Source organism: Gobius niger, assembly GCF_951799975.1.
Source record: "Gobius niger genome assembly, chromosome: 23".
Lineage (NCBI taxonomy): Eukaryota > Metazoa > Chordata > Actinopteri > Gobiiformes > Gobiidae > Gobius > Gobius niger.
In genome coordinates, this window is record NC_136874.1 from 6978723 (window position 1) to 6991350 (window position 12628).

A 12628-nucleotide genomic window follows, 5' to 3' on the forward strand; every position below is an offset into this window, starting at 1 on the left:
AACTTATGTCTGATGGTAATATGTACTAATGTGTATAAGCATATAATATGTACCTTTTTAATGTAAAATTGATGCATTTCTAAGCTAGTAAAAGTAGGGTACGGTAGTTTTAAATTCGAGTAGGTAAGGTTAGTTAGGTTAGGAAGGTAAAAGGTATTTAAGGTAATATTAATGTATGTTTGTGTTTTTAATATTGTGTCTTATCTTGGGCCCCATATACAAGCTAAATGTTGCTTCAAGGGTGTCCCATTTATGAATATGCATTATCTATGAATTTTACAGTATTTTAATATTCTTTATGCACTTATAGCTTATTTTTAATCTAAATTCCGTGTTATATGTTCAATATTGCACGAATGTACCGACAAAAAATCCTAATTTATGAACCTGTTTTCAAACAATGGAATAGTATAAAAAGTATTCAGATTCTGATTTGGAGGTACATAATGTAATAAAACAAAAGGCCTTGAGGTTAGGGTTAGAGTCGGGCTCCTCTGTCTTGTTACATTCTGCACCTCCAAAGTAAAAGTACACATTACTCCATCATGTATGTAACACTTAGGCACACGTTATTACACAGCTCCTTACATTGTACTCATTTATAAAAGTGTTGGCTGAAGAGGAACCGAACATGTGTGGATGATCTTTCCCATGATACGAGGTAATTGTGGCATATTTACATTGATATGTTCATTAATATACGCATTGTCCCTTTAAATGAGCCAAATGAACTCCGCCTCTATGTCAAACTGGCTTCCCTTTTTTACCGTCTAATCCGCGTCCTCAGTGCATTTAGTGGATATTATATAACACAGTATCTCACAGGAGGCACATAAATCTTCGAGCCTCTACCTGCTTTCGGAATCCGGCACTCCCCCCCTATTCTTAAGCGCCATCTCCAGTGTGTATCCTCTCCTTTTTATTGCTTTCCATTTGCATATAAATTAAATCCATATTGTGCCCGCGAGGCTGACTGTGCTAACTATGCAAAGCGATCCCAGCTCTTTCTTTCTTTCTTTTTTTTTTTTTCTTCTTCTTCTTCCTCTCTCCCCCTTGTCTTTGTTTTAGAGATAAATCGCGAGCTTCCTAAACGACAAGGCGGCGGTATAGGAGAGAGAGTTTGTAGAGAAAGGGGCCAAAGGAAAAGCTCCGCTGTTTCGTAATTGTATGAATTTTAAATAATGTGGGTGATGCGCTGTTTCCTGTTCGCAGCAGGGACTCGTGTTAGGAAATGGGACTTGGGGCTGGTCAGGCTGCTTGGGTTTCTTTAAAGCCACATTGCGGAACATTTCAGATTATATAGGCTGCTCCCTGAACTGTAGTGCGACTCAGAACCTGCTATAGAAAGATGAATGAAATGTTCCCTATATGACTTGAAGTAATTTTGTTCTGTTTGGAGATATGGGCCAAACTACAATAATCATTACAGCATATTATTATTATTATTATTATTATTTCAGCATACTAAGTTTTGTGGGTTTTTGTGGCTCAATAAGTCACATTAACCTCATTCACATACAGTAATTGCGATATACGACCAGTGCCTTGGCAGGGGCTTCTGCATGTGATACTTATTAGATATAGTATTTCATTACTTTGTTTTCCCCCAATATGTTACATTATGAAAAGGATTCTGCAGCTGCGTATTATAATTCCCCATTGTTCGGTAAAAAAAAAAAAAACAGCTTTTCAATCTTTATGAGAATTTTAAAAAGAAACGTTACGCTCATGATAACAGACCACAGCTTTGGAAATCAATGAGATGTCACTGGGTTAGTCTTCTCCAGTTCGGTTTGACCTCATTTGAAAGCTAAGACCTACAAAACGGATTGAAACGTGTTATTGTCGTGTTGTTTGCCCTTTTTTTGTCAAATTTTTTAGCGTTTTTTTTGTTGCGTTTTCGTCGCTTATTTATTTATTTATTTATTGTTGATTTCCCGTCTCGTTTTTTTCGCTATTTTGACGCTTTTAGATTTGGGTAAAGCCAAAATTTGAGAAAATGTGCTCGGTTCAGGTGGGAGTTAAGAGGTTAGATTTTTTTTCTTTAATGTAGCCTGTAGAAAATATAGGCCAAAGGAACTGTCTCTTCGGATGACGCTTCTTTACGTACATCATCCTTACGCTCTCTCTCGAGACGCTCTCTCACCTCGCGTCTCATAAATAAATAAATAAATAGACAAATATCTTTAAATGAAAGGACACGCTGAAATATTCATTAATTTCGGCCCATAAACCAAACTGCAAATCCCCCGTTGTCTTTTTTTTCTTTATCGAAATCAATTACGACGCCTCTGTACGTGTTATTAAATAGGCTGCACGCGCGCGCGCTATAGGCCGAGATGCGCCGCTTCGGGGAAAAAAATAATAATTAAAGATTGTGGGGGGGACGCACACGCGCGCGCACGGCCTCGTTAGCTCTTAATTAAATAACCGCACGCGCGCTCAGTCGTATACAAATAACATATACACGCGCCACACTGAGACGGCGCGGCCTCTTAACGAGCTATTCACACGTTTAATGGAAAGTGATATCACGGCCGTATAACGCGAGGGAGCGGACATTTTCACGGTGTTGGAGACGCCATTATTGGTTGCCTTTGTGCGTGTTTTTCGTCAATATTTAACTGTGGGAAAGGTCAGAAGGAAAGTAAGCTGTGCGTAAAATTGTGCCAAATTCAAAACACACTGGTTTTAGGTGATGCAGGTCGTCTTTAAATGGGACTGACAGGCAAACCATCGATCACTGAGGACAATAGAGCGATGGACCAATGAAATATTTGTGCATGATTCACTGATTCACTGATTCGATCATAGAACTTGGTCAATGTGTCCTGGTTTCACTACAATGTGACTACAATCCTTTTCCTAACAGTTATTTAGTATAGGCTTTAATATGAGAGGTTGCGTTCCGGTGAGGTGTCAGATAATAGTGCGCGTATGTAGCGAGGACCGGGAATAGGATAATTTGTTTACATATTCTAACATCTTAACCCACGCTTTAACCAGTTTGGCTTTACCCAAATCTAAAAGCTTCTCGAAAACAGCGTCAAAAATGAGACGGAAACGAGGATGGAAACAAAAGAGCGACAAAAAAAATGACAGAAACCAAAAAAGCGACGAAAAAGCAAGAAAAATGCCACAAAATAGCATCAGAAAAGTGGCCAAAAAGCGACGAATGTGCAGCATAAACGTCACAGAAGAGCGACAAAAAGCAATGAAGATAAATGACCAAAAAAGTGACAGCAGCACGGCAACAACGCGAGGGAAAAGATCTGTTTGGGTGAGTTTTGTAGGTCTTAGCTTTCAAATGAGGCGTTGCTCCGGCCTTTATGGGCTGTATACTTTTAGATTTGGTGAGAAACTGAACTGGAGAAGATGAGGGTTCAGAGGTTAAGACTGAATGTGAGTCAATATTTTATAGAGGCTGAAGAGGCCGTGGCGCTGCAAGGCTGCAAGAGCGCGTGGCAAATATCGGTTTATGCTTAAAGTAAAAATAGACGATTTTTTTTTCAAGTGGCAACAAGTAAAACTTCTCAAAACAGGATGAAAAAATATATATCTTGAGAAAAAACATCTATTCCTTTTGTCGTATAGCGGTCCTCCGAGTGTGTGAGAGTGTGTGTGTCGCGCGTTATGGTTACGCACGCTCCCTCAAAGCCCGCACGCTCGCACTGTGGCCTGACCTCGCGCCACCCACGCAAAAAAAAAAAAAAAAAAAGCTCACACACAAACACACACACGCCGTGTCACGAAGGGTTCACGAGCCCGGGCCCTACATCGCCGTGAACCCCGGGGTCACGCGAGGCCAGACGAGGAGGATGTTTTTTTTTGTTTTTTTTACGCACAACTCTCGCTTCTTGACGCTTTTGGACAAACTTTTCGACTTTTCAACTTTTTTTTTTTTTCTTTGATTCGCTTTGGAAACAAGTGGTGTCCAGTTTGAGCTCGCGATGATGTCACACCGTAGAGTTAGAAACGACACCCCTGCTTTCTCACGTTATCAAATGGCAAAATAAAAGGGGTTGCCGAGGGTTTCTATTCTTGGCGGTGCGCACACTTGGGCAGCTTTACGCATTAGGACATGGCATCTCGTCAAAAATCTCTATCCATCCTTAAAATAACGTTGCTGTTTTTTTAAAGCACAAATTAGCCATCGTTAATCCGTTCGTCTCTCGCTTTATTTCAGACTACATATGAAATGAACATATTAAAATCTTTGGCTTGCTCGGGGTACTGACGCAAAAAAAAAAAAAAAAAAAAAAATGCAAGATGACGATAAGACGCGAAATAATCATTAAAAAAAAATACGACCACAAAATAGCCTAATGTCGAGTTATAAACAAAGTATAGCCCAAATTAAATACTACAACATGAACGTGTGGCTATATAAACTTTAATATAATTATGTCCATATAGAGTATTAACAGATCTGTCTTTTTTAAATAGTCCCCCCATTGGTTCAGAGCGTCTTTTCCTCGTGAGTCCCGCGTTCACTCGCTGTCTTCCTTCTCGTCTTGCACCGTGGTGGTCGAGTGGTTGTACAGTCCCTGCGCCATGAGCTGCAGCGCCAGCCCGTTCTTGTAGCCCGTGGCCTTTTTGATCTTGGCCCGCTTGTTCTGGAACCAGATTTTGATCTGGGACTCGTTCAGGCCGAGTTCCTGCGCGAGGGACTGCCGCCGCTGCTCCGTGATGTAGCGGTTCGCCTGGAACTCCGTCTTGAGTCTCTGCAGCTGCTCCGCCGTGAAGGCCGTCCGGGGCCGCTTGTCCTCCTTGCCGTTGTTGCTGTTGTTCTTCTTCTTCTTCAGTTTGCGTGTCCTCGGGCCTGACGTGGAGACAACAATAGCACCGGACAAGACGTAAATGACAAAGCTGCAGGTTTTTAGGCAGCGAAGTTAAAACACACACACAAAGTCCCGAAGGTCTGGCCGAGTGATGCGTAAAATCCCTTCTTTGTTCCATTTGTCTTACAAAGGCTATCATTTGTTGCCTATGTGGTTGTATTTTACAAGAACAGTGCGCTCAAGTTTAAAGCCCATGCGTAAAACGTATTCCTATAACACTGTATACTACTGCAAAAACAAACTGCGTAATGTGAAGGCGCAGATCAAAAGTCAAACTCCAAACTGTATTATGTGTGTCTATCCAATACAGGACATGCGCTCTTGGCTACACTTATAACAGTATGTGTTTGTGTATCATGCGTATTAGAATGACCCAACAATAACAACGCTCTGCTCTATGGACCAAGCAAACACATCACGCGCATTCTTATTATTAATAATAATATTTCTTGGCTTTATAAAACACCAGAAGCAAAACGTTTTCAAGCCTTGAAACATTTCAGTCAAAATATTATGAATGACAGATACTTTACGCGTTATAGGCTACTTTTTATCTAAATGTTCAACAAAGCCAACAAAACACGCGCCTTTGCTTCATTTCTTACAAACATAGCACTTTGTTAAAACAGGCTGTGTCACTATGGACTAAAACAAGCACGTGCGCAGCCCAGGTATTCAAAACTAGCTTTGTTTTGATGGAATATAACAATGGCATTGCGCGTAAATAGTAATGTCATATGTTATATCGAACATTGTAAAGCCAGTCCCTTCTATAAACGGTGCAGTATAAACATAGAATAGGAAAAAAAGAAATGTTAAATCTGTCAGTAATATTTTGTCTGTGTTTGGCCTCTCTGATTTCAGAAATGGATTTACAAACAGTGGTTTGAACGGTGTAAACGCTTTACATCAATAATGGATGAAGTCCCCGCTGTTTGATTCACTAAATGATGACGACTATGAACATGGGAGTTCGCAGTAGTAGAAATATTTGTATTTAAATTTGACCCCCACAAAAAATATAAAATTAGTTGGAGAGATTTTAATAAGGAAAAGTAAATAGCGCCTCGAGCCCAGAGACAATGGTTCTTTGTGTGACCTGCATTTTTCATTGTTATTATTTAATTACATTTATACTTTTTTTTTTTTTACCAAGTCGTAATACGATACTGCCACGTTTTTTTAAAATTCATCTTTATTATTTTAAGCATTTTTGTCGCGTGCTACTTTGAGAAAATCCAATGAATGAAAACAAAACATGAGCCCAAAGGGGGAAAAAAGTATTAAGACATAAACATGACATATTATTTCTGAGGTTTTGTGACGCTTTCCAAAGTTCCAAAGTATGGAGTTTATGATAAGGACAGCAAAGCAAAACATGACTGAGGAGAGCCGTGCGTAATGGTGTCACGCTGTCGCTGACATCTCCCCTGTTACAGTAACTGTAAAGAATAGTTAATTTTAAGACTAAAAACTATCATGTTTAGCCCGAGTAAAGTTAGATTTTTACGCAATTAAGGAGTTTGTGAATGCCTAAGAAGGAGGAAGAGAAAGAGTAAATAAAGCCAGTTCCTTCTATAGCGACTCACCAGATGAGGGCCGATCCGAGTAGCGCGTGCAGTAGACCCACGCGGGCCAAAGCATCTGGTTCTCCTTTAGTAAAGGCGGAGAGGCTGCGCTGTTGCCGCTCACAACCACGAGCGACGACGGGCTGTCCGAGTAGCGCGTCCCGTTCCCCCCCTGCGCCTCGCCCGGCTTATTAGAGTTCTGTTTGGACGAGGGCGAGGACGACGTGGAGCAGGAGGACGAGGGCGAGGAGGAGCTGCTGTCGCTGCTGCAGTGTGAGTCCAGGCACAGGCCCCCCCCGCCGCCGCCGTCCCGGCCCGCGCTGTCCCGGACCGACGCCTGGCTCCTCTCGCGGTAGCCCGCCTCTTTCCGGCAGCCGAAGTCCGGCCGTAGGATGTTGTCGATGAAGAAGTTGGTGGTTCTGTGAGCCTGCTGCGCGGCCTGGTGCGGGAGCAGCCGTGGCGGAGAGGGCAGGTTCGGGGACAGCGACATGCTCTCGTCCTCGGTCGAGTCCCGGCCGCTGCTCGCGTCCTTCGGCTCTTCCATCGACGAGAAACACAAAATGTTTGTCCTCTTTGCGCCAAACTCCACTTGTTGCTTTATGGGTCCTTCCTTTTTTTGGGGTATCCAAATTAGACAGAGCGCATGCGAAACCCACGCGTCTGCTGTGCGGTAAACGAGAGGGAAAAACGCGCTTCTAAACAGTTGCTCACTCTCTATCTTTGAGCGACATGCCTGTGCGGGCCGGAGTGGACACAGGTGCGCACCTCCGCGTTGTTCTTGCGTCTCTCCAACGCGGGCAGAATGTCACACTATTCTCTCTCTCAAACCCCCAAACTCTCCCAGCCCTCATCTCCTCTTGTGTTTTTCCTCCTCTCACGCCCAGACGGAAGCGCACACGTGCACGAGGCCAATCGGCAGCGCAGACCGTCCCTGTCATATCGGGGAAAGGACCAATGGCGGGCGAGGACCGCGCGAGCGCACTGGCGGCGCACGCACATAACGGTGTCAGCTGGAAGTGTGGCTGCTTGAAAAATCAAACAACTTCAAGAAAAAAATAAAAGGGAATTAAGAATATCCGAGGACGGTTTACGCATTTCGGGTTGATTTAGTCAACACAGATGTGCCCTTGTTTTGTTTTTTAATCTCAATTAGTCTTTGGAGAAATATAACAATAGTTTATGAAGGGACACAGCGGTCTCACATAGAGGAAAGAAGAATTAGGCCAGAACAACATGGCACTGAGTCACATTTTCCAGTTTGGTGTATAAAGTAATTAATAAATGTTGACTTTTTTGTGCTGTAGCTTCGTGTAAAGTCTATAATACTCCCTCTTGAATATATAGGCTAAGTTGTAGTTATTAACCATGTCTTCTTGGTTTCTAAATCCCAGTGATCATATAAGAGCAGCGCGCGGACGTGTTGAGCCGCTGAAATCTTCATCCTCACGGGCCTGAGAGCGCGAGGCAGCTACTTCATTAAACTCCAATTAGGACAGTATCAATATGGTGTTTAGCCGCGGCGCCTTTGTGCGTAAATGAGCACTCAGTCCGGCGCTTATCTGTCGCACCAAAAACGAGAGGCTCCTCCAGCGATAATTTATAGCTTTTAATTAGTCTTCATCCCCGCGCGCCTCAGCCCCGGAGCTCGTGGCCGGTAAAGGGGCTGAATAAAAGCCGAGTCAAAGCGCTGTCAGGGCGCGTGGCAGGGCCCTTAATCAAAGTGAAGCAGGGGCCGAGCGCGAGCCACGTCTAATTTCCAAGGTGCTGATAAAGCTTGTTGAATAATAGCGCGGGCCCTCGGAGACACCATTTACAGAAATGACTTTATTGACGGCTTAACGGCGGTGATTCATTTTACCTTTCATGTGTTGGGTGCCGGATTTGTCGCGCGTAATAGGATGATAAATGCACTTATACGCGCCACAGCCTCGTTTTTTATTGAGTAGCCTATATAGTGGGAGTCAGGTGCACGCGGACGCGCACACGCACCGTGCACCGAGGCGCGGGGCTGCACACGGTACTCCCTCTGCTATCACGCATCTAATGTGAACAAGCCAAAATGTCGTCGTTGGGGAAGTGAATGAACGTCTTTCTCCAAAGCATAATGAAATAATCTGTTGCGGCGCGGGCCATATTGTCTCAATATTAACCTTTTGTTCTGGGCATTTGGAGCCGCGGAGAAAAGGCTGAATGTCACCTTTCTGACTAAATAGTTTGTAGCCAACACAACAGCTCTCAACATGATGCGAAAAGTAGTTAGTGTATTTCTCACTGTTCTTAAAGAGGTTCTATTTCACTTAAATGATTTGAAAACATTGAACAGAGTGAAAATATCCTCCCTTCAAGTGGTACTCAGGGTCAACTGCAATTTTAGACTATATTGATGATAATTTCAGATAATATAGTTTTATTAATGCATTCAAGTTCAGTGTTTTTATTTCTGGTTGAGACATACTTTAGTCCAAAATAGCTCCAGACACTTTTCAGATCAAATTTCATCTTGATCTAGACCTGCTTTAAAGGTCAACTATTTCATGAGGTGGGACATGGAGTGAAAACTTTGAAAAACACTGCACAAAAAACCATAAGCGCGCAGTGCGTAATTGTTCCACATTTTGGCCCCACCGAGACTCACCGCTTTCATGCGAATAATTCAGAGTGAAAACATCGGACTGTTGACCCTCTCTCCTTTGTGCTTTCTCACTCAAATAATGTAATATTAACTGTGTATCTTCCTCTAACAGGACGTTTGAAACTGGCCCATAACGCAGTGTGCGTAACTCTGGAGTTTGCTGCCATCTAGCGGCGATAGAGGCGCACTTACACTTCTTATGTGGAAACTACTATCTGCTGCTTCTTCTTTTTTTCAGTAAAGATCTATTATATTGCATTATCATATCATGCGTACTGTCCCGACCAAATAAACCAATAAATAAATAAATAAATGATTTTGGCATACTTTAAGATGCTGCTTAACATTTTGCGCACGAGCCACCACAAAAAGCGCAGCGTCCAAATCTTCAAGTCGCCATATTTTGCAAAATAGCCTCGACTGTTTCCTGCGCTCAACCACGCACCAGTGTGTGTCCTCGTGGCTGTTATATGGCTAATTTAGCTTAGTGTTCTGGCGCCATCTGCTGGAATTGTATCGCTAGTGACGGAAGCCTTGCCCACTGAAGATTTTAACTAAAAATCGCCAACGTTTCTGATTAAAACTACCCACTGAATCACGAGTACACACAACAGACTTTCCAATTTGAGAAAAGGAGATACAGTATAAGAACATTCCCTTCGCCTTCATCCTGAAATGGCATTGGTTCACTCATTTGCGCTACGTTTGTTCTCCACTAGGTGCCAGCGTAAAGCCACTAAAATAAAGTGTGGATGGAGATAAGACTTTGTAGATGGAGTTGAAATTGAGTGAGAATTAAGCAGAGGTTAAAATTTGCTTCCTTCTTTTCTTGTTTTTGTTTATGGACTCATATAGTCAACTCAATAAAAGAAAAGTGGATACACAATGAAAGCTGGAGGAAAATGTAGTTGATGGAACCCTTATCACGCAATTAAGGCTTTTTTCAATTTATCTTCTTGCCAAAGTCAGTGTGACATGTTTGCATATCGTCCATTATCATTCACTGTGTTGCCTCTCCCTCTCTCCCCCCCTCTCTCAGTAATAATACATGAAGACCTGCCTTACCCATTTAATGAGGAGGAGCCCGGTTCGAAGGGGCGCTGATCTCTGGCCCGCGCACTTGCACCCGCCATAAATAATGGAGCACTTATTAATGCAGTTAAATAATTAAGCTTTGGGAAAGGGCTTTTCACCGCTCCTAATGAGACGTGGCGACAGAGCGGTGGGCAGTGTTATTGGACTGTGACAAGTGGCTGGTGGAGGCTGTAAGCAGGTGATGAAGTGAGCGGCTAATCCACCGGGAAACACATAGATATTAACAGCGTTCAGCCATAACATTTAACATTTTGCTCATTTTCTTTTCAAGATGAGCAAAATAGCAAACTGTGGCGAAGTTGAGTTGGAATTGCCCATATATGGTCATGTTTGAAGCAGTCAGAGGGGGAAAAAAAATTATTTTTTCACACTTCTCCATCATTACATTATCAAATGCTGCTGGATTATGAATATATTTTTCATCTAAATAAAGATACAGAGACATGAGAGGAGCTAAGTGGTTCAACAGCTCATAAATACGTCAAAAACGGACAATGCTAACCAGGAAGCTACGTTAGCTTCATGCTACATATGCTAAGCGATGGTTTGTTAGAGATATGTTGAGATATTAATTTTTGTCAGTATTGCCCAAGTCAAGTCATGTCCAAGTCCCGATTCAATGGCCCCAATAAGTCCAAGTTCCAATGTATTGGCCCCAACAAGTCCAAGACAAGTCCAAGTCCCAATTCAATGGCCCAAATAAGTCCAAGTTCCAATTTATTGGCCCCAACAAGTCCAAGTCAAGTCCAAGTTCCAATACATTGTCCCCAACAAGTCCAAGTCCCAATACATTGTCCCCAACAAGTCCAAGTCAAGTCCAAGTTCCAATTCAATGGCCCCAACCAGTCCAAGTCCAAGTCCCAATACATTGTCCCCAACCAGTCCAAGTCTCAATTCATTGACCCCAACAAGTCCAAGTCCCAATTCAATGGCCCCAACCATGGCCATTGAAATGGCCCCTACATATGCTAACATCAGCAAAGAGCGCTGTTTTTTTGTTTCTACTGAACAATTTGCTGAGAAAAAACATCCTTATGCTTGACTCCATTTTTGCTTGACTTTATTTGAACATAAACATAATTCCTTTCCCATCGGCTAGGCCACGCCCCCTTCGATGACACATGGCCGTCTGTCCTTATAATGACTTTACATCATTGCTTTGTTGTTTCCCACCACTAAAACGTGCACAAGAGTCCCCTCTGTTTTCAGAAGAACTCCATAACTATACATTACAGAGAGCAATCTAAAAATAAGTAACATTTTCTTGTGATTATGTTCCTTCGATCTGAAGTTGTGAGCGCCAGTACTTCCTGTCTGTTTTCATTTCCGATGGAGATTAGCTCAGGTCTGCTCGAATAATCATATTTTTTCTAATGATTCCATGGTGGACAGCGAGTTTCTGGAAGATAATGGAAAAGGTTGATGAAGGATGTAAATAGTCTAGCGGAGGAGGAGGAGGAGGAGGAGACACCTGTGTTTATATAGGTCGGAGAGTTTGCCTTGAAACCAATATAAAAAAATAAAAAAACACATACAAAATCAAAACGTTTTATATGTTTTAATGTTAGCGTTTAGCTTCAAGTCAAACTCTCCTACCTTTATGTACAGAGACGTCTCCTCCACTGAAATGTTTACATCCTAGCAAGTTGTTAACACGTAGTAAGTGATGATTTAACAGGAAGTCACTGTCTACCATGGAATCCAAGGCCGTGGGAACCCAGGGTGCTGAGGGCGCTGCAGCACCCCCTGATGGATAGTTTGCGAACTGCAGGCAATATCTATAAATAGGAAATCTGTACAGAAAAAGCGTTTTTTGGGGGTAAACTAAGATATCTTCCCATGGCTCTGATGGAATCTGTAGAAAATATGCTTGACCACATCGTGCAACAAGCCAATTTGTCAAAGAGAGGTTTCTTTTTTCTAACATGTTGCAATGATAAACTCTCACTCCAAGCCTTACCCATTTTTCCTGCTTCTATCACCCTAACCCTTTTGATCATAATGTTCTGGTTAAATCTGAATGATAAACAGAAAAAAAAAACCTACAGACATGATTTCAACCCAACACATATCTCTTTTATTGCTTCCTAGATAAGCTGAATGTGGCTGCCTTACAGGGCTTGACCTTTCCATGTGATGTGAGGGAAACAAGTCAAAGCTGTCGGAAATACAAAGCTTCGCTGAACTGCGGGGCATCGTCTGTGTGACTAATACAACAAATGCAAACAATGGAGATTCTCAAGTGGCTTTAGTCATTGTTTAGCTTTCATGACGATTAGCACGTTAGCAAACTTATGTCTTGTTCACGTGGTCTTGTTCTCTGGGGATTTTCGGCCCTCGTATTTCGGCGCCGTCTGTCACTTTTGAATGGGAAAGGTTGGAGGAGTGAGTCTTTTCTATGGCCTGACAGTATCTTTGATGGCGTCTTTCAGGTGAAGGCGGAGAGGATGAGACAGGGGTCCACTGAGACCGGCTCAAAGGTCACACTGCGC

The 12628-nt window shown here is 42.6% G+C and overlaps 1 protein-coding gene across 1 annotated transcript; it reads right to left on the bottom strand.

Moving 5' to 3' along the window:
* Positions 1-4246: 4246 nt before the first annotated feature.
* On the bottom strand, positions 4247-7284 carry LOC306981847 (homeobox protein engrailed-1-B-like). The gene is made up of 2 exons (XM_079581573.1): positions 6431-7284; positions 4247-4822 (listed from the first exon to the last, which is right to left on the bottom strand). The coding sequence occupies exons 1-2, from the start codon at positions 6951-6953 to the stop codon at positions 4491-4493; spliced, it is 855 nt and encodes a 284-aa protein (XP_079437699.1). The 5' UTR covers positions 6954-7284; the 3' UTR covers positions 4247-4490.
* Positions 7285-12628: the final 5344 nt, after the last annotated feature.